General features: G+C 49.5%; 1 protein-coding gene across 1 annotated transcript in view; it reads left to right on the top strand.

Moving 5' to 3' along the window:
- KIRREL3 (kirre like nephrin family adhesion molecule 3) overlaps positions 1-21794 on the top strand; it is a 342948-nt gene that overhangs the window by 237645 nt on the left and 83509 nt on the right. The window contains exons 2-3 of the mRNA XM_072884708.1: positions 4615-4764; positions 6545-6694. Of these exons, the coding sequence (XP_072740809.1) occupies positions 4615-4764; positions 6545-6694 (300 nt within the window). The remainder of the gene's footprint in view (positions 1-4614; positions 4765-6544; positions 6695-21794) is intronic.

Here is a 21794-nt window from a genome sequence, read left to right as displayed (position 1 = left end):
ATCCATTAAGGAAATATAAAGAGTTCTAAAGTGGTTCTGTCTTTTTTCCTCTTTTTTTTTTCTTACGCTTTTATGACATGCTTGTGACTTCATAAGGATCCTGCCTGTGACTTTTGAAAGCAGGGTTAGCATTATTGCCTGCTCGCCGTTCACAGTGGGTCCTTTATTCTCCCATTTTTGTTCCTGCAGTTAGGATTTCCATAGCTGCGAGAAGTGTCCCCCCGCTTTTGTTTTAGAGAGACTTCCTCCAGGAAGACAGGAGATCGCAGGGCCAGAAAACAGGTCACACAGTTGTCTGGCAGTGTAAATAGCTCCTCGGGGAGCGAAGCAAAGCCAGCAAGCAGGAGGAGATGAGGCTCTGAGATCAAGAGCCTCTCGTGCCTTCTCTGACACCAAAGCCCCCATCTACAATAGCGGGTCGACCTGCGGCTGACAACCTGCGTTCAGCAGAAGGGCAGCTTGAGAGTGCAGATAGGACTTTGCCATTGCGCTGGAACGTGGCCAAGAGGCATGGTTAACATCTCATTTACATTTCTCTTTTGGTTTTTGGGTTGTTTTTTTTTTTTTAAATCGACAATGAATTCAGAATCCTAATATTTGCTTCTGCGTGGTGCGTCTCCTCTGCTGGATGAATAGCAGAAAATGCTCGCGTGGATGCTCTCGTGGGGGGCAGAGTCGGTGCCGGGCGGCTCCCAGCGATGCTTGCAGGAAGCCAAGCGTCAGTCGGGTTGGTTCTTTCTTTGAAAGTATGCGGAGTCTGTACGCTTGAAAAGAGGGAAAATGGGGTGTGGAAGTAAGAGGACTACACTTGGCGGGGGGACAGACTTGTACGCGTTGCTGCGTCTCCCAGCTCTTTGCGATTGCTGCCACAGGGCAGAGCAGAGGGCTTCCCAAAGCCGGAACCTGGGTTCCCTTCATGCGGCAGGAAGGTGCTGTAGGAGGTGAGAGGGAGATGGTCGATGGCTGATGGCTGGTCTGGCTGCTTTCCTTGGACTCTTGGTTGGGCCCATGTGGTCTGAACTCCAATCTTTGCAAGGATTTGGATTTGGGAAGCCAGGTTATAGTTAAAACCAGATTTTTTTTTTTTTTTGGCTAATATACTATTTAGCTATACTGTTTAGCAGAAGGGGAGAGAATGGGAAACTTGTGGTTGACCGACAGCATCTTGTGTGATCATTGAAGGGCTCGTTTTGTTTTGTCTTGGAGTCAAACCACCCTGCTTTGAAACCAAAGCACCAATTTGTAATGATGTAAACGTCCATGGGAAAAGTACCCAATTGACGTGTTTCAGCCCATTTTCTTGTAGCTGAAACCTGCATTTGTAAATCACCCTCTCCCAATCTCCCCATTTTCAGTTATTTTCTGTTAAGTATCTTATCTCCCTTAAAACTTTTCTGCAAATTACTTGTTCCTTTGACATTAAGACATAAGACAGCTGAAAGCTGTAACGTGGACGGGCCTCTGATCTTCCAAACCCAGTTAAACCCAGTAATCAGACTTTAAGCTGATTTGAAAGCTAGTTGAGATCTGCCTTCAGCACTTTTTTTTATTTGCTTCTTTTTTATCTGTGATTTAGAGTGAGATGATCCTGCCGTGGAGCAGGGACTGGGCCAGGTAATGCTCTTAGGGTCCTTACCCCCGTCTCTGCTCTCCTGTGACTGAGTCTGAGCTGTTTGTAGCCGAGATGGAGCCTTGGACAAAAAACATGGTTTCAAGTGACAATTTTTCACACTGAACAAACAGAGGGAAGGAAAAGACAGGAGACATATGCCATGTTTCTGCTCTGATTTTCCACAGCTATCAGCTGCTCTCTAAAACAAATCAAGTAACAAAAAAAAAAAAAAAAACCCAAAACAAAAAAAAACCAACCCAACCCTAAAAAGGGCTTCATTTCCAACAGCAATTACCAAATGAAGCCTCTGCTTAATGGACATTTTCAGAGGGCATGGACACCACTTTGTGCTTCTGCTTTCTCATTACGACTCTTGCAGCTCCCAGCTGACAACCTGATAATTCTCGCCGATAAAACAATCTTTTTCGGTTATTGCTGCGTTCCAGCGCTGTCCCCGCTTGCCCGGCTTGCCTTGAGAATTGTCAAGATTACGGAGTGAGCTGTGAAAACATAGTTAGCGGGTGGAAAATATATATAGGGTTTTTTTTTTAAAAAAAAAGAAACAAAACAAAAAATAACAAAACAAAATGTTCACTTTTTTCTGCTTCCTTTCCTAATTTTCTCTCTCATCCCCTCTTTTCCTTAGCATCCTACTAGTGCTTGTGCTTTATGAGTCCAAATAAAATACAGAGCTGATTAATATGCCCTTTGAAACCAAATTTCTAAATCTTAATTCAGCATAGCAAGGGTTTCTGCTGGTCTCGGAGGCCACCATGACTTCCAGTGAGTGTCTCCCAGCAGAAAGAGCTGGAATCTCCTCTGGAATAAACCTGCCCTGCTGTGCAGACAGCACGGCGCCGAGGGCCACCGCCGTGGCCTTTTGGAGCACCTGTGGTGAAAATCAGATTTCCTTGTGAATACGTGGGTGCTGGGAGAGCCAGGACCTCCAAAATACCCAGGAATATGGTGCTCGAGGTATGCCTGGACGCCGCAGACAGGTCTGCAAAAATTTCAGCAGGGCTTTTTAACCTGCTGTTAACCAGTAGAAATCCAGAAAGCGTGGCTCTGCTCTTCCCCGTGCATCTTTAGCTGGCTAAGAGCAAGTTTAAGTTAAGCTACACTAAATTAAATTGTAATATAAGCGTTCACATGGGGTCTTACATTGGTTTAACTGCATGAGTTAGAAAATGATTGAGCTTTGTAGCTTTGCCCTGTAGGCAAGGCCCAACAACTCATTTGGAAACAAGTTGAGTTGCGAGAGCTTGTGTCACACTTAACCTTGGTTTAGGATTAATCATCAGTCAATGATAAATTGAGTTAATGTAAATTAGGATTGAATTGATTTAGGGTGGTTCACGTGGAGACTGTCCTGGTTTAACAAATTGATTTTAAAGAGAAACTTTTTCTTCAGCCCGGTATGATTCTGTGTATTGAACTGACGTTCAGCTGAGGGGTGTGGGCTTTTAATTCTGTGCCTGTTGCAGGGCGATAATTCCCACACAGCAAGGCTCCTGATCTTTAAAACCCCTCAGGTAATACAGCGAGTCGCAATCCAGTCGTTCTGCCTTTCTCCCAACTTCTCTCTCTTTCAGCTCTCTCCTATATCTGGAGTCAGAGCAAGGCTTTTAAGTGCTGGCAAAACGATAGCGCTGTTCAGATGCTCTGCAAAGACCTAACACAAAGGACCGTGCTCGCAAGGTGTCCAGATATCGGCAGGTCGGCCTGAAAGGGCTTTGCATTTAGGACCTTCCAGCGTTAGACCGTGGCACTACGTACACGCGCTGGCTTGCAGCACAACGAGCCATCTCTCTAAGATATCCCAGAGGCATATTGGGTTTAGGGGTGCTTTGTCGGCGCTTGTTCTTGCTTTTGCTATTTTCTTTACAAGCTCGGATTCGAGAGAAAGGAGTGATCTGGCACTGTGCTGCCATGTGCCCCCGTCTCTGTTGAACCACAGGGATGTGCCATATGGGCATCCCAGATTCCCTGATTGCAAACCAGAGCACTCATTTTGGAAAGAAAAAAAAACCAGAAGGAATTAATGCTTTGAATGTTTTTTTCAGTCGTGGCAAAGTCAAGGAACGATGATCTATTTCAAAGAGGGAAAATAAAATATAATGCCAGTGCTTAGCACGCCCTGATGTGAAAGAGGTTATACTGCATCAGAGTATTTTCTGTTGAAAATGAGAAGTTCCACCTCACACCTGAGGTGCGAGACATCTCACCGTGCCAGGAAATGACCCGAGGGCTTGGAATTGTTATTGCAGCATTCGGGATGGGGAAGGGTGAGGAGAGAGATGATAAACCACCACATTTGGTCCGCCTGTGTCAACCAAGGTGGTAGGTGTCACGCTTAAGAGCTTGGCTCATTAGGCTTGGATGGCTTGTGAGTTTGACGATGAAACTTTGGCAAGAGGCAGTGCTGAATCAGGACTGTTGCTTCCTTTCGTCCCCAGACGTGCGTGAAGCTCCCAGCAAATACAAGTAGGCTACGCGCTGGGAGAAGAGAGAACAGCAGCCGGCAGTTGTTTTCCTGCGTGTTTTGTAGCAGGTTCTTAACTGTGCATCCGTTCTACGATCCTGATTTCAGAAAGCACGCGAGGCGGGGGCGAGACTCGGAAGCTAGAGGACCAACGTTCTCTTCTATTAGGTGTAATACAAAATATTATTGCTGCCTGAAAGCCTGCTGCTTTTCTGTCTGTTGATCACGATGGCTAACACACTAGCACCACAATTTGGAATAAAATAGTTAGAAGAAATGCCTCGCACCTCTTTTCTGTATCTCTTTTTTTTTTTCCCCAGGGAGGAAAAACATCGCAAATTTTTTCTCTGAGTGTATGAGGGGGCAATAAGTAATCACCTAATTAAAAGCTGTGGAATTCAGCCTCAGGTTTGTGCGGTGGCAGGAGCATCTTGGGCTGTTTGATCCCAAGGCACTGCACTGCGTGGAAAACCGCCCGAGAACTGACCCCCTCCTCTTTCTCTCTCGTTCCCCTCGCCAGGTCAAGCATCCTCCTTCACGCAGCAGCCCCAGGACCAGGTGGTGATCGCCGGGCAGCCCGTGACGCTGCTGTGCGCCATCCCCGAGTATAATGGCATCGTGCTGTGGATTAAAGACGGGCTCGCCCTTGGAGTCGGACGGGATCTCTCCAGTAAGTCGTGAGACTACCCTACCTAAACAAGGAAAACGGGAGCTCTCCCTGCCCAACCCTGCACGATATTTATTTTGAGAATAGCGAGTGTTTTCCTTTCAACTGCAAAACCTTGCAGCCAGCTCAAACATAAGCCTTGAAACTTGGAATAAACAAAAACTGGTTTTGCTCTGACTTGAAACAAAACAGTTGGTTTCCCGCAGGTGTGACCTGACCCTTTGGAAAGTCTTGCCTTGGTTTCAGTTGACTTTTGGAAACAAATGTCATGTTTCCAAAATGCAGGCTGAAATGTTTTGTAAATGTTGAAAGTGCCTGTTTTGACATTCTCACAAAAAAAAAAAAAAGTCTCTGTTTGCTTTGGAGAAATGTGTTTATTGCAGTCCAGCGGAGCCCACGAGTACTTGTGGCTTCCTTAAGCTGTACTTTTGGCAAATTATAGTTTGGTAATAAAACTCCCCAGACTTCTCGTTACTTAATCCCACGCATGCATTGTGATTGTGGGTTTATTGCAACTGGTGAAGACTCTGGAACAATAGCGGGGAAGTTATACGGTTTATTCTATATATTTTGCTGGAGAATACTATTTTTTTTAGTGAAATATTTCATAGGACTAAGGGAGAGTGTTCGCTTGAGAGCCAGAAACTTGGGAGGGCATCGAGCCCTTCCAGGAGCTGCGGCCTCGCCCCCCCGAGCACAGCAGAGGGGGTGCACGTGTGACGTTGCCACTGCTCAACTTCTGCAGAGCACAGGAGACCTGAGAGGGTTTTTCTCCAAGTCAAGCAGCAGCATTCAGAAACCAGGGGAGGAATCGTGTTTCTTGGTCTCCAGGGACCCCGCTCTTCTCTGAAGTGCAATGCCTGCTTTTTCTTTTCCTCTATTTTTTAATACATATAATTACTCATTTCTCAGACTTGCCTGAGTGAGCAGTCCCCTCTTCAGCTGTTTTTCAAAGCTCTGTGCACCAACTTTTCCATATATTAGAGAGCTGAGCGTGCCATACGAGACCTTGCAACACGAATGGGTAACAACAGCTCCACTGAAGTATGTATGTTATGTGAATGACTTCCACAATTAACGGAGCTGGGGCTGCTTTAAGCAAGAGGAACTGCCAGCTTGCGTGATACCAGCTCAGCCAGTCATCTAATTAGCTAAATACAAACAAACCCATCATTTGTATTTCTTGCGGTTCAGGAGAGCAAATCCTGCTGTTGATAGCTTGCAAAACAACAAAAACACAAGAGCGTGCCAGGCTGCCTGCATTACACAGTGCATTAATCACCAGCACAGGGAAGGACGGGGTGATGGCAGCCTTCCTTCCGTGGTGCTTCGGATGTCTCAAAACGCAGGGCAGGCTGATCAGGGCTGTCGGTACCCCCGCAGACCCCTGCCCAACCTTTATGCAGACCTAATAGTGGAAGTCTGCCAGGGTTTCACCACAAGCACGTGCACAGCTGAGTTAAGGAATTCCCGTGACAGGTCTCAGAGGAGCGGGAGGTGGTGGGTTTCCTGGTGGAAGGGCTCATCCCTTTCCCTGGGGATTTCAGTTAATGCTTGTTCATCAGCGCTTCTTTTTTGAACTCTCAGGGCAAAACCTGCAGTCTCTTTCCCAAATTTGGAAGGCCTCTCTCTCTTTTTGGGCTGGCTGCCGAGGAGGGGAAGAAGCTGTCTGGCTCCTGGACATTTGCTGTGGGGTGGCTGGGCTCTGGACCCATGCTCTATACTCTTCATCCTTGGGCTTGCCAGTCCAGCTGCCTCCTGACTCGTGCTTTGCGTTCTGCAGGTTATCCGCGCTATCTGGTCATAGGAGACCATCTGTCCGGAGAGCATCACTTGAAAATCCTCAGAGCTGATCTCCAAGATGATGCCGTCTACGAATGTCAGGCCATCCAAGCGGCCATCCGATCCAGACCTGCCCGGCTGACTGTTCTTGGTAAGTCCCGTCTCCTCATCATGGTGGAGGTTATTTGCCTATTTTTTTTTATGTTCTCGTGGTTGCACTGAGTGGCTTTTTTGACAAAATGTTTTGTTGCTAAATCAAGAGGACTGGAAATTAATCTATCGTGAGGGCGATGGGAGTGCATCTTGATCCTGAGAATGGTAGCAAAGGAAGCTGTTTAAGGGAGTACAGCAATTCTGGGATGAGTAGCACAGGCACAAAACATTTGGTACTTCAGCTCTACAAATATACGTGCTAATTCAAGAGCGTATGTGCATAAATTTAAGGATATGAAGAGTGTCAGTGCCATCAGTGCGATACGCGTTACCCTTGCTGCGGTGCTGTTCTGCGGCAGGACCAGGAGGACTCTACCACTTGAGGAAAGGCTGGTTTTCAGACTACCTATTTTCATACGTGTGTTTTCTCATCGTGCGTTTCTCAGTAATTAATCTTTCCCATGAGCAACACGGGAGGATGTTGCATGGGATTGCAAACGGGAGACAGCTCCCGACATCTTGGAAAGATCCTTTTTGGGTGGGAGACGGGAGAGTAGCGCTGGCAAAGGTAAAGGGCTTTGTTGGCAGGCTGGCAAAGTGGTGGTGAGTGCTTATCAGGAGTGCTGGGAAAAGGCCGGCTGCGTCAGTGAGACTTCCCAGGACGAATGTGGCTTCAGAGAAGTTAATGAAAATTGTATTTTTCTTGAAAAACTTGGACAAAAAACCAGTCTGTATCTCTCCCAGATACACCCTGATTATTCAACCCCCAAAGTGAAACTATTTACGTGTTTAAGTTTGTTTAAATTTAAGTTTGGATTTGTTTTTTCCTTGTTGGTTTTTTCCTGTTAATTTTTAGGGAAAAAAAATCTTAAAAAAAGATCCAAACCAAGAGTTTTAGTCAGATCAACGCTAATTAGTCTTAAGCAGCCAAAAAAAGTGAATTACGGTACTAGTTCTGGCTGAAGGTGTGCCTTATCGGAGTCTGCGCACCACCGCGAAAATCAGTTCTAATTTCCAGTTTGTCATTTCCCCGCATTTGTTTTTCTCTCTCTGCAACCCTACAAAGTACCCTACCCCTAAACTTACACAACTGCCATCTCTTCCGTCCCTGACCCCGACGATAATGATGATTTTTCTTTTGATCCATCCTTCTGCTCGATCAACCCTTTGCAGCAGCTCAGAGCTCTGACATGTGCCCATACATGAAAGAAGCCCGCAAATGAATCGGAAGGCAGAACGCGGCTGTCGGGGGGGCTTTCTCGCTTACCGACAACCTCTGCAAGCTGTGTTGCCTTCCCTTCCTTCGCCTGGGCTCCCTCCTTCTGTTGTGAAGGCAGAATACGTTGCTGGAGCCAGACAAAAGAAATAATGTTATTTAATTAGAGCTAAAGATTGCAAAACTAATTTAGTCCCAGGGCGCACGGGCGTACGTCAGAGCTCGGTGCTGCTGCAAAAAGCGTTGATTGAGCAGAGAGATGTTTTTATGGATCAAAAGGAAATCGTTATTATCTTTGGGGTTATGGAATGTGTTGAATAGATGGTAGTTAATGTTTATGTGAACATACATGGGAGTTGCTAATTGGTACATTTACCTAAGATGTTCAGCAACTTATATTTGCAGCGTGTTTTTCTTTTAAGAAAACTAAAGTTATAGCACATTCAACTTAATCCCGATCGATAAGAAAATGGGGCTTTGCAACCCGTCGGTAGCACATCTTTCACTTTAGATGTATTTACGCAGATGTTCTGGGGAAGTTTAAGGCTGGTTGGGGAGGTACGAGTGAGAATCCACACCCTCGGAAAGGGACTGGAAGGTCGTTAGCGGCCAGCAGATCGCACTTGGATACCTTTGCGGTAGGATGGTGTGTCCTGCTGCACCGGCAGCGAAGGCGGACGTTGCCGCGGGTGGTCTGCAGTCTGCGTTTTGCCCAGCCCCATGGAGGGGAATAGAAATAGCACATAAAAAGTAGATGCCTCCAACACCCCGTGTGTTAAGAGCTAGCGCTGGCTCCTGACAGCCGGTTACGGCGTGCAGTGCGTCAAGCTAAACTTACTGTACGTTAGGGAGGCAAAGCGTGTGTTTGTACAGGAAAATGGAGAGACGTTTTCGGTGGTTACAGATGTGTAATGCCACCAGCTGTGCAGACATTTCTCCTCTTCGGATCTGGTGCCTGCCGAGTCGGCGAGCCCGCTTTAGTCGTGAGCTAAGCAGCCGTCTCTGGAGGGACGTGGATCTCCCAAATTTCATCTCACTGGGTGAGGAAGGGATGTGACAGGCTACCTGAGCCGCCTCATTTGGAGAAGTCGCTTGCGGGGTGTTCCTTTTTTAGCTTTCTATTGCCATCAGAGGTGATTTGTAAATCCAGGAGGGATTACTTGTAAATTAATTGTAGAAGTCCTCTGTTCGAACCCCAGCCTGACTCGGGCATCCCGCTGCCCGCGCTCCCGGGTTGCCTTCTCAGTGCCTCCAGCGAGGCAAGCTGGGCTCCCTCGGTCGTGGCCAGGAGGGAGACTTCAAACAGGAGGATATTACTCCCACCTCCAGCATCCTGGCAGGTAGGAGGGGATGGAGACCTCCCCTCCTGGAGACTTTCTGAGTCATCTTTGACATTCAACCACAGCCTAAATCACCCCAGTCTGCCCAGCTTCACCTGAGGCTGCAGGCATTGCCTAGGCAGGAGAGGATCCCTCAGCCGTCCCCAAATCAAGCTCCCGAGGAAGCGATTTGTCGCAGCCGGAGCAGAGCTGGGAAGCTCTCGTGCCTGGGAGCCCAAAGTGTGCTGCTGAGTTTGCCAATGACTCGAGCTGCTCATCGGCCGGCCGGGGATGTTGGGGGCAGTTCTGGGGAACCCCATCCCGCTCTATCACACCCCGGCCTTGTCTCTGGAAAATACCTTGCCTGGTTTTTTTTGCATTGGGTGGTGCTGCCTTGTCCGTTCTTGCCAGCTTTTCCACTTTCTTGGTATCATGAAATCCCCTAATGCCTCCCAATTCAGTTTCCAACTGCTGTCATTCATGTCTGACAACAGCTTTACGGGGCTTGATGCCTCCTACTTTCCTGCTCAGATGCAGAGCTTCTGTATTAATATTTTAATTAAATATTTAAGGTTTTGTCGCATTGTTTTCAAATCTACATGGTTAAATGTAGTGGAACAGATCATTCCATAGCCTTGGAAGTCCAAACACTCAAACAGACGAGCCTGTTAGTGTCATCAGCGTCGGGAGAAGTCTTTATTTGTAGAGTCTCGGGGACAAATATTGCTCAGGAACCCGGCTAACCCATCCCAAAGCTGAAGGACCCACCTTCCCTCCTACCATTGCCCAAATTGTCCGGGGAAGGAGTTGCTGCGCTCTCTCCTAGGGATATCTGCCCAGCGGGGAAGGCATCGGCTGAGAAAAGCTGATTAGATGGGATTTGGGAGTTGCGGAGGCATCCACGTTTTCTGCAAGCGAAGGATGTCAGGGCAGCAGTTTGGCAGGGGAACCCAAGCCAGGCAGGCTCTGGGAAGCCACTGGAGGGCTATTTGCTACCTGGTACATCTTTAATGGCAGGGCTTCTTAATTTATGATCTATTTAACTAAGCTGGAGTATTAATTAAATAAAGTAAGAGCCTGATTAGGACTTTAAGAAATTTAAAAATAAAATCAGACAGCAATCGAGCAAAATTGCAAAGCAAACACTTTGGCTGTAACCACTGGAGAGTTCCCTCCGGTCTTCCATCAAAGCTCGGAGCAGGGAGGGCAAATGCAAGAGATTATATAGCCAACAGATGTGTGTTGTTAAAATATGCATCTGCCAGCCGTGTAGTTTAAGGAGCCAGAGGGCTAGCTTGTGGATCCTTCTGCACTCGGGGGACCGTGAATGAATTCGAGGCCCCCCCTGCCAAGCTGGGATTTGCAGACACGTTAATTAGTGTTGAGTTCCCAGATCTCGAAGGCAGCCAAGCGAGGAGAAACTTTGAAGAGAGCATTGGCTTCCCCGGGAGGGAGGAGAGGGGAGGGGAGCCCCGGCTCGCCGTGCCGATCTGGCAGCGGCGCTGCGAAGCCTCGGCCCGCGACGGCCGGGGTAGGCGGGACCCGCGGCGCCAGGAGGGTGGTCAAGCAAAGCTGATGGACGGCGAGGTGTTGGGGACGCTGGATGGGAGCGTGGTTGCTCTTCACTGGTGTCTCAGCAGGAGCAGCCCAAGCCTGTCCTGGTCTGTGGTCCTCAAAAGGGTTGTGGAATCGTGAAAACTGATGAAGAGCCGTTCGTGGTGGGACAAGCCATCCTCCAGCACGCACCGCAGGCTCTGTCTTCTGTGGTTTTAAACTGTTTCTTGTGAGCATCGTGCAGGTGCCAAAGGGTTCGGCCGGGGAGGGCTGGAAGGGAGCCCAGTGGGAGATGTGGTGCCTCCAGCCCTGCCTGGTACCACGGGCTGTCCCGGCAAGCTGCTGTACACCCCTAGCTCTGCAGCTCGGCGCAGGGAAAGGGTTGGTCCCAGAGAGATGCTGGTGGGAACTTGGTGACAACCAGGACAAGGGGACCATGGGGGTGTGAGGAGGGAGGCAGAGGAGCTACTTCCAGGGACTTCAGGTGAATAATTGATAGGCAATTAACTTGTACATTCACCTTTTATAGTCCAATTCCCTGTCTCCTCCCCCTCCACAGCCTCTTCTAATATTAACTCTGCCTTCATGTGTGTCCCATTAGAAATAAAGCTTTCTTAAATCAACATGAATTATTTAATGCTACAGATTAAGTTAATTTGAAGTGAGAGCTCCTGTCTTTTAAGATGGCACAAGCCAGGGACAGAAGAGGAGGGTCATCTAGGTGTCAAGTGCATTCACGTTCAATCACAACCCTTTTCCTGTTTTAATTTTTTTTTTATTTTATTCCAATCCTCTTTCTAGCTGAGTCTTTCCAGTCCTCCCCTGCAGAGCAGAGTAAGCTATTTCCATTACCAAAATGATCGCTGGCAGCTTGAGACATCTGCGTTTCCCAGCTTTCCTGCTCTTTAGCGGAGTTTGATCAGAAAATAAAGAGGCTGTGGCCTGGCAAAGGCCATTTTTCAATATTTGTTTGTAATGCTGAGCTGCAATGAGAAAATGTGGACTAGGTGATGTTTCAAATCTGGAAACAGTTTAGCTTGGAACCATCTCAAGTATTTTTCCATACTTTTTTAACAGACTTCAATTCTCTGAATGCAAAATTCAGCCTAAACCAGCATGTAGAGTCAGGATGTCAGTTCAGAACAAAAAAAGTGGTGATGAAAATGTGATCGTTTTCTTCCAGACAGTCTCTTCTCCTTGAAAAAGTTTGGGTCTTCACAAAGCTGCATTTTCTGCTGGGAATATTTTCAGTGGCAAAATAGCAACCGGGTCTACTGAGAATGAAAACAGAAACATCAAACAATCAAGCACAAATCCCAAATAACCTAAATATTTGATGTCATGTCTGAGCAGCTTAAGTTTACAACGCTCTGAGCCGGCTCTTTTTCATGGCAGAGGGTGGACGGGTTTCCTTGCATCCCTGCGTGGCTCCTGGGGCGGGAAGGTATCTCCACGGGCTTGACCATACCCAGCCAGGCAAACCCAGGGTCTCAGGGGTGCTTGGTGCTGTACAAATTCAGGGTGAAAGGCAGCCTCTGCCCCGTGCAGTCTATAGCTGGAAAAACAGATCAGGGAGAGGTACCGTAAGGTAAAAACTCTGCTCTAGAGATGGGTCTTCCCAAGCTGGGTTTCACCTGGGTTTTGGGAATTGCTGCTCTTCCCCCTTTTCGGAGGGGTTTGCACCCTGCCTGGCTGGAGGAGGAGGAAGGCAAGGCAGCATCTGTGTGAGCTCTGCTCTCCTTACTTTGAAGGCGACAAGCAAAACTGATTCACTTCCACCCCCATGAAGCACACCTTAGCTGGCTGCGTGGTGCTAGGGTGAAATGCTGTACGGGACGCGTCCACCGGCCTCGGGCTCTGCCAACCTCGTTGCCGTAGAATAACGACTTTCCGATTACACAAATATGGGGAGAGGAAGGCTAAGAAAGGGGTTTGTGTCACGCTGCAGCTCTACCCGCCGCTCTGCTGCTTTTGCTGTGCTGTTGTAGAGCAGCTAAGATGGGGAGTAGCTCAGTGTGCCCAGTCGCCGTGAAAACGTGAAAAGCCCCTTCCCGAAGGATCCCGGAGGGGTTTTCCCAGTAGTCACTGGGAAACCTGGAGCTTTTGCAAAGACAGCCCAGCTCGCACGCTGCTCGTGACAGCACCCTGCTGGGCGTAAAGCCTGTCCCGGTCCAATAGGCGCAGTTAATACACCACTGTGTGACCAGGAAATGTAAAAATACATGTATTCATCAAATGCATTAAAAATGATAAATATATTCCTTCCCAACAGGACAGGGCTGTATCTGAGCAGTGGCTGGTGTTTAATCGCACGGAGGCAAGTTCATCTGGGCCAGGCCAGCACTAAGCAGATGCTGCCTCCGCTCCCTCGAACCCACGTCCGCTGTTATCGGCTCACACCGTTTTATGAATAATCTTGCAAAAATGGTGTTTTCTTAAAGCCCTGGGCCCCGGGGTTAGGTCATACAATGAGAGTCGTCTTGTTCTGTACGTGAATTAATGGCTAGCCTTTGGCACCACAGAGCCAGGCTTGAATACCCAAGGAAGATTTGTGTGCCTGGAAGCCCGTCTGTTTTCTTTGAACTCTATCACTTGGTCTACCAGCAGATACCACCTCTCCCATCAAACTTCACCTTGCTTATATCCTCAGAGCCGCAACAGCATTCCTGCCTGAATGCTGAAGGACCACAGAGTAAACAGGAAGAGACACGGTTAGAAATGATTAATGTTAGGATTCTTGTGCCAATCTGCGATTTCTTGTCTTGATGCAGGGAGGGCCTGACCCGTGTTTTTATCGAACGCGAAGCATTTGGCTTCTCCGTGCGGAGTCTGCTGGTCTGTCCCGAACTGATGGATGCAAAGCACACAGAGCTGATAAAAACCCTTCCTGATTCTCTGTCATCCCTTCAGATGCAGCGGTGGCTGCGTCCCTTTACCCTCTTCCCGGCTCTGCCCACCTCCCTGCCCCTCGCAGAGGAGCCATGAGCAATTACTCCTGGCAATGATGGCCGTGAAGTTGCCGTGAGATGATGCGGGGGGTGCTTGCTGTGTGTCAAAATGCCTCCGTCCTGCTGTGCTCGTCGCTCGTACTGCTGCAGCTGCGCTGCCTCCTGCTCTGGGCACAAACCTCTCTGCATCTCGGCCCCAAATCCTCCCCAGTTTGCATAAGGCATCCGGGAGCCAGCGCTCCCCCTGCATCCCACGAGCCTTTCCCCTTTGTATCGTACGCTGCATCAAAGGCTCCTGCTCCATGCAACGCACGTGGACAGGGGAGATTATTCTGCTTTATGCCCTTTTGGATCACTGACACCTTGCATTCTGCATCACACAAAGAAACCCTTCGCACGTGCAAATCTCTCTTTGCTTTGCACGCCTACGCGCATTTCTCCCTCTTGCCAATCAAGACAAAACTCCCCCATCTGTATCCTACACGCGCTCCTCCGTATCTGCATTATACGTACACGCAGCAGCTCCTTTTGTGCCTCTCCTGCGTGCGTGCACGGATGCGATATAGATTGCAGCGCTATGCGTTCGGGCTGCGCTCGGTGGCTGCTCAGCCGGGGGACCCGTCACCGCTGGGAACTTGGTGGGTTGTTAGTGACTTGACAAAAGTATTGACTCCCTCTCCCCTTGTCAGCTGCCGGAGAAGAATGAGGCCCTCGAAGCGTGACATCACCTGAGCGACAGCCCCCGCTTTCTTATCGATCCCCCCTAATGAAAAATGAACCCGAGGCTCGGCAGGGGCAGGGCCAGCTGCAAAAGCAGAGAGGACGCTTCAGGAGAGGATGCCTAAAGCGGCTGTTGAGGCGTTCCTGCTGGAGGATGCCTGCCCACCCCAGATCTCTGCTTGTGGCCAGCCTGGAGGGATGTGTTTTCTTGGGTCTGAGAGCTTTGCCAGCCCCAAGCTTTGCTTTTTGCAAGAAAAAGCTTGCATTTTCTCCCCCTCCTCTAAGCGTTGTCCAGCCTTGCACTTGCTCGGCCAGTTTCTGAGCTGCTCTGCTAGCCGCAATAGAGTTCAGGCTTCCTAGCACAGCTCCCAGCTGCGACCAGCATCTTCCCCAGGTCATGGTGGAGAAGGGGTTGGTGAACGCTGTGAGGAATCTCTCTTCTTGTTGCAAACCCATTGCAAAGCTATCTGTTCCTGGCGTTTCCAAGCGGCGTTTGCTTTTGATGCACGTATCGATGTGTCTGACGTCAGCTTCCCGTCTGATGGTAGCGTGGGGATGGCTTTGGGGCTGTGGCGTTACTTTTAGCTCAACTTGGGCTTCAAAACTGGATAGCTACGTCTTAATGACTGACCTGTGGGTGTCCTTTGTAGCTGATAGGCAAATAGTCTCCCCTGCCCTGGGATATTCATCTCACGATAAGGTAGAGGTTGGACAAATGGCCCTCTGGAAAGTGGCTATTACTCTTTTTTGATGTTAAAAGGTGCCGGGTGTGCTCAAGTTAGGAGTTGACCATGCAGACATCTTAAGTTTGTTTGAGATGACAGCAACCACCCTGCTGCTTCCCAAGAGCCTGCCTTGGGCCGGTGCTTCCTTACTGGGGTGTGCAAAGGGTTTTGGCTGCAGGCTCCATGCGGTCCCTGCCAAGGCTGGCGTTAGAAGCTGCTGTGAGATGAGTAGTTTCATAATAAGTAGGTGGCTTGGTTTTGCAGTACTGGGCGATGATGTGGGTGCTGAGCTACAGCGGGTGCAGGAGGCAGTACCCCAGATGCTGCAGAAAACACACGGTACCCAAAGGGATCACTTTAGGTGGTGAATCACAAACAAGGGACCGCTTCGGTGGCAAAGAGAGGTGGGCAAGCATAGACATGGCACTGGATGACCCATCCAGGACCCCTCTCTCCAGCCTCCTGGGAATTAGGCTGAGGCTTTCCCCCTGGGGTGCAGGCATGAAGCCACACTATCAGGTTCCTCTAACGTGTTCAACTCTGACCTCCGCGGAGAGAGACAAGGGATTCACGGCAAATTATGAATTTAACACCTATGATGAATCTCCATTACAGCATGAAATGAGAAAGGAAAATGTAGCTAAATGGAAGATCTCCCCTGGGCAGCAAGAGACTGCAACTTATGAGAGGCTGGGGAAAAGTAAAGAAAAAAAAAGGGGGGGGGTGGTAATCAGGAACTAGGAGAAACCTTGTTCCTTTAAATGATGCAAAACCTTTATAAGCCACTGCTTGCAGGTTAGTAAGGACATGGATTAAAGGCCAGGGCTCAGACCTAGGACACAGCAGAGGTTTCCAGCTCTATCCCTTTCTCTTGTCATGATGAGTGGAAATGAAATATTGTTGGGTACTGATCCCTCGGGTGCTTGGGACTGTCGGTTCCCAGCACCTGGGACCAAGACCTGCCCTTCATCACATCACTGAGTGTAGCCTGGCCCTGCATCAGTCATCTCCCTTTAGGAAATGCCAATGGAGCGTCCTTCCCTGGCAAGGGCACTGGTGCCATTCAGCTTAGACTCGGCTCCTGACTCCCAAACATGTGGCTCCTGGGGTTCCCACCACCGTATCATCCACCCCTTGCTGCCCAGCGCTTCAGTGGCTGCTTCCATAGGGTTAATCCTTCTCCTGGGGCATCAGTGCAGCCAGCTCTCCAACAACAGCAATGACCCAAGAAGCGATTGATATTTCCGAGGCTTCTGTTAAGCTGGTTGTGGGAAGCAGAAACTGGAGTGGAAGCATCGCAGTGGGTATAATGCAGCTGGAGATGAATTCCTACGGGGAGGAGCTGTCAGTAGCTGGCGGTGGGTGGCTTTGCTGGAGATGCAGGAAGGAAGATGGGCTTTAGTGACAAAATCCGGGCTTAACACTGGTGGGAAAAACAGGGAAGGGGCACCCAGTGTGCTGTCTGCTTGGCTTGTCCTCCTGGCTATGTGGGCAGAAAGGGAATCCGGTGATTTATGGCCTGGATGGAAACAGAAGAGTCCCAGGTTCATTCCTGTGCTGCCAAAGCCTCCGTGCGCAACCTTGAGCGAGTCCTTCAGGCTCAGATCCCTCCCTTAAAGAAAGGAAAAAAGGGCCGGGGTGAAGCAGAAACAGGAAACTTTGGGTTATAAACATGATCTGCCTTGTACCCTGCGTTCATTGCGGTTACGGCTGCCATGTGGATGGCATCCAGGAGGTTCTCTGTGGTCAGTTACTGCTGGGGTTGGGCAGCAGCCAAGCAGAAATGCTGCAGAGTCATAGTTTTGGAGACAAGTGTCTATATTCTTCTTTGAGTCATAAATCATGTAGGAACTGAACTCTCCTCCCCGTGACCCAGCGGCACACAAGGGATCCTCTTCCCGTCCTTAACTCAGGGCAAGGCAGCGGGGATGTACACCGGACAGCTTGTGATGGGTTCGGATAATCCGGGGAGCATCCGCGTACCCGAGGTGGCTGTTTCTTATTCAGGTTGTTGCTAGGGAAGTCTGCAGAGATTTTTCATAGTGGGTGAGAAGTGACTTTCAAATCAGAGACAGCATGAAAAATTGTAAGGGGAAGAAAGTCTTTCATGATATCACATTTAATTGCTAACAAAGACAAAAATCACACCTCTCGCATTTGATTCACCAGCAAAAGCCCGGGTACCAGCAGCCCCGTTATGTATTTGATTCTAACTGGTAGGTTTAAAAGATGCAGAAGGTATTTAATGATAATGATAATGATTTACATTTATATAGTGCCTTGTATCCACTGGGATCACAAAGTGCTTTATATATCTACGGATAAAAATATACTGGATAACAAGCACTCCATCCATCACCAAATCACAGCCACTTCCCCAGCGAGGCAGCAAGCTGTTCAGGAAAGAGCTGCTGCATTTCCAGAGCCGCTCTTCCTCCTCACTGCTGTGGCACTTGGGGTGCTGTACGGTAATTTTGTACTAAAACCAGGTGATAAAAACACTTTAAAAACAACGGTGTCATAAAAAGGAGAACCCTCGCTGTCATAAAACTGCACGCAGCAGAACAGGAGGAGAAACTTGAAAGGGAGAAGGTTATAAATAGGGACTGTCGCCGTCATGGAAATCAGCTCAGGAGGAGAGATGTCTTACAGCTGCGCTGGGTTAGAAGGTGAAGAGCTTGGCCGGCAGCGGCATCTCCAAAGGGCAGGTACCATCAGAGCTGGTGGGTACAGAGAGACCTCCCAGGCTTAGTTTGGAGGTGGCAATGCAGGGAAAAATCCCAACACCTGAGGCTTGAAAGGTGCTTCTGCCTCCATGCCCTGCTTCGTCCTGCTGTGGAGCAGGTCTCCCATGGGTTGGGTGCAATCCAGCCGCCTTCCTCCTCCAGCTCCCTGAGCGAGGGAGCGAGCTCTGCCGGCGGCACCGCGCTTTGCCGGCTGAACGCCGGTGTCTCTCCTAGGAGGCATCAGCGTCTCTCCTAGGAGGCATTGAGCCTCGCTAGCCCAACATCCACCCCCTGAAAGGAGCCACTCGGTTGAGACCCTTCGGTGGCAGCATCTCGCTCAGCTGGGTCTGGGAGGCAGGCGAGGGGAGGGGAGGAAGGAAGGGAGAGAGAAATTGAGGCTCTTAAGAGATATTCATTCAAAATTCATAGGCGCAAAATTGCAGTCTGCATGGATTTGTTTCCTTTTGGAAATTACAGGAAACTACAGGCACCAACAACTGTTATTCAAATAGCCACTTTAGATGATTAGGATGGCAGGAGGCTGTACTTACACATGCAGACCCAATATAATCAGACGCGAGGCAGGGTGGGAAGGCAAGGCCAGGCGGAGCAGAGCTGAAGGAGCTTATAAACGTAAGCAGGCAGCAGGGCAGCTCTGCGGGAAGAGGCACGGGGCTGAATCCAGCCCTGCCGCTGTGGTGTGAAGCGGGAGCATCCTATTAGCTTCCCCTGGGTTGGAGAGCCGGGAGGTTTGGGATGATAAGGGAGAGCGTGGAGCTGGGTGGTGATTCCTGGAGGAGGTTTCTCACCCCTCGTGAGCCGGCAGGCTGCAGGCAGGCAGGGCACGGACACGGGGACCCTTCCCTCCTGCCTGCGAGCAAGGGCTCTCCTCTCCCCTGCACATGCATCATGGCCCAGAAACGCATGCTCCTCATCCCCTAACCGCCTGCCTTCTTGCACAAGCATGCATGATCACTCCCCAGCCCATTATAAATCAAGAAGGAGGGAAAGTTTTCACCTGCCCTGAATTTATTTTAAAAAAAAAAAAAAGAAAATAAAAGAAAAAAAGCCACACACGCGCAAAACCCTGAGCAAATATTGTTTTGAGGATTGGCCTGAGGGTCAGCAACAAAATGCAGGCAAAACATCTGAGCCACTGAAGGGTGGAAATTGTATAATAAAAATAGACTCTGCAGTACAAGTGGAGAGAAGGAGAGACTCCCAGCTTTTTATCCAGAGAGCTGTTTCTTTTACTTTTAAAATGTTTCTCTGGGGTATCAGCAACGTTGTGCAGCGCGGAGCAGCCAAGAGCATCTCACTGTCTTCCTCGCCGCTCGCAGCAGCGTCTCCCGCTCGGGCAAACCCTCGCTCCATGACGCTGAGCCTCCGCACCCGCTCCTTGCTGCAGATGGACAGCTTCCAGCAACCTGCCGCGTCTTTGCAAGTCGCTCAAGGTGTTTGTAAATGTTTGCACACAGGCGGGCATCCCATCTGCGGGTGTGTTGGGCACGCGTTGGCAGCCGCGAACACGTGGCTTGGCAAGGTTTTTAGCTGGAAGCGCCTGCAGCGAGCGGCAGGCGTGCAGCATCCAGCGCTTTGGCTGCAGGGCTGGACCCAAATACGAACCCTCCGGGGGGCCCTCAGCTTGCCAGACCCACGTCCTCAGCCTTGCCCGTCTCTGTACCTAGCTCCTTTCCCTGGCTGCAAGGTCACGGAGGACTTTATGTCCTATTAAGCTATTTTTCTGGCTCGTCTTGGCAAGCGAGCCTTGTTCTAAAGCAGCTGGGTGATGGACAAAGCTGGATGTGCGTGTCTTAGAAGGGAGGGAGACAGACCCAAAAGTCTGAGCAGGAGGTCTTGAAGGGGCCAACTTTCAAGTGCAGCCAACTCAGAAGCTTTGACACCTTGGATGGGTAAGGAGCCCTTCCCAAAACCTCTAGGCTCTCCTCAAACACGGGCAGCAATCAGCTAGACCCCTGCTTCCCTCTCCGTCGTGCTTTTTGAGGTGACCTTGAGGGTGTGTTGGCCGGACCCGCGTGCTGACGAGCTGCTTTGCACGCTCCGGCTTCCCTTTCTTGTCTTTACAAGTGCTTTTCTCTTATCTGGCAGTATTTTGCAAAACTTCACAAGCTTTTAGAGGCAAGACTTTTGCTAAGAGGCTGTTGATAAATCTGGAGTAGATAAAGCAGGAAGGCTTTAGTGCCGTATTCTCTTCCTTTCCATTGGAAAAAAGCAGCTTGTCTGCTTTGGAGAATACAGGTTCTTCCTCCTTATCTGCGCTGAAATCTTATCTAAACTGGTTCAGGTGGCGGAGCTGAGAGAAGGAAATAATTAAGCAAGAGACAGGTGAAATGCTGACATTATTATTACTTAAATGGCCCAAACCTTTTACCTCAAGTATTTTTTTTTTTATTATTTTACTTTTTTTACTGCTGGTGACACATAACAAGGGAGAAATCGTTTTTTCCAGGTTATCTTACCCATCCACACACACGCAACTTGGCCCCCCTCCTCCCCACCCAAATATAAATCTCGTTTAACTGGTTCTGTTGGCAAGACAGAGAAATAATTAAGGCGAAGGTGGCTGAAATGTTGATGTTATTACTGTAATGCAGCAGCCTGTTTAGTTTCTTTGCCGATGAAATGCAACCAGGGGAAAATCAGTTTTAAAGATTGCCTCCCAGAGATGCAAATTGAGGAGCGGAAACCATGTAGTCAGGAAGAAATGGTCTCAAACTAGGAAACATTTCAAAGTCTGTGACAGTCTCTTAGGGGCTTTTAAGACCACAATTTACCTTTTGACTGCATTCTATTTTCTCTGAAATCCTTTATTTCCCTCTTATTTATTGACTGGAGAGACAGCACGAAAACGAGAAAGTGATTCTCCAGCCGCTGGTCTTAAAAATCCATAGAAGAAAATTATTCTCAAGAGGGCGTTTTTTTTGTTGTTGTTGGGCTCTTTTTTTTTTTCCTTCCCCCTTCTTTTTTAGCACTCTCTGTGAACCAGGGCTTAATTGAATCACTTTGCCATAGAGGGGCCTCGAACAGGAAGGTATCGAGGTCAGTGCCGTCTCGGAGCGAGAAGCCCTGATTAGAGAGGTGGGAAGCATGGCAATAACGCGGCGGGATGCGGAGCACGTCGGAGGTGGTGGGTCTCTCTCCATCCGCACGCAACAAACGTGGTGGGAGCCGGCAGCTGAATCGCAGTGATGTGCTCCGAACGGGCTCGCTCTCATTTCGGGGATGACACTCCGGATTAAGAAAATGTGCATCTATGCTGCTTGGATTAGCATCGCACTCTTGGATTAGCATCTTTCTCTCACAGCGGCAGTAGGGGATCGATGAGCCTCCGTGCCTTGCTTTGCGATTCACGCCGTTAACGTGCGCTCCCCTTCCTCCTCTACGCAGCTCAGGGTAGCGACTGAGTCGCTCGCTCGCTGCCGGAGCGAGAAAGCCCTCTCCTTGCAGCAGAGACACAGGGGCTGCTCCCAGCCGCGCGCTTCGCCGTGGGACGGGGAGCCAGGCTGGCCGGTGCGTGGTCCCTCCCAGCAGGTCACCTTAGGGATCTGCACGGTGCCAGTTCAGTAAGGGATGCTTTTCAGCAACCCTAAAGGTTACCAACCATCTGTCCCTCGCCCACCCCTTCCCAGGTCCCTCCAAAGCCTCAAATTCCTCTTAGGAGCACACGCATCTCCATCCTTGTCTCCCTTCTAGCTGGCTTTAGCTGCAAGCCCAGAGCTCGGTCCCCATCTGGTCCCAGCATCGCATCCCCTTGGCCCTGCCCCTGCGCTGGTGACATCCTGCTCCCTCTTGCTCCTCTCGCGGTGGTTTCCCTCCACGACGCACGCACGTGTGTCGCGCACACGTTTCTGTCTGCAGGTGTTCCCTGC

This window comes from Ciconia boyciana, chromosome 20 (genome assembly GCF_034638445.1).
Source record: "Ciconia boyciana chromosome 20, ASM3463844v1, whole genome shotgun sequence".
Lineage (NCBI taxonomy): Eukaryota > Metazoa > Chordata > Aves > Ciconiiformes > Ciconiidae > Ciconia > Ciconia boyciana.
The sequence above is the reverse complement of the archived record's forward strand: the minus strand, read 5'-3'. Positions and strand labels throughout refer to the sequence as shown.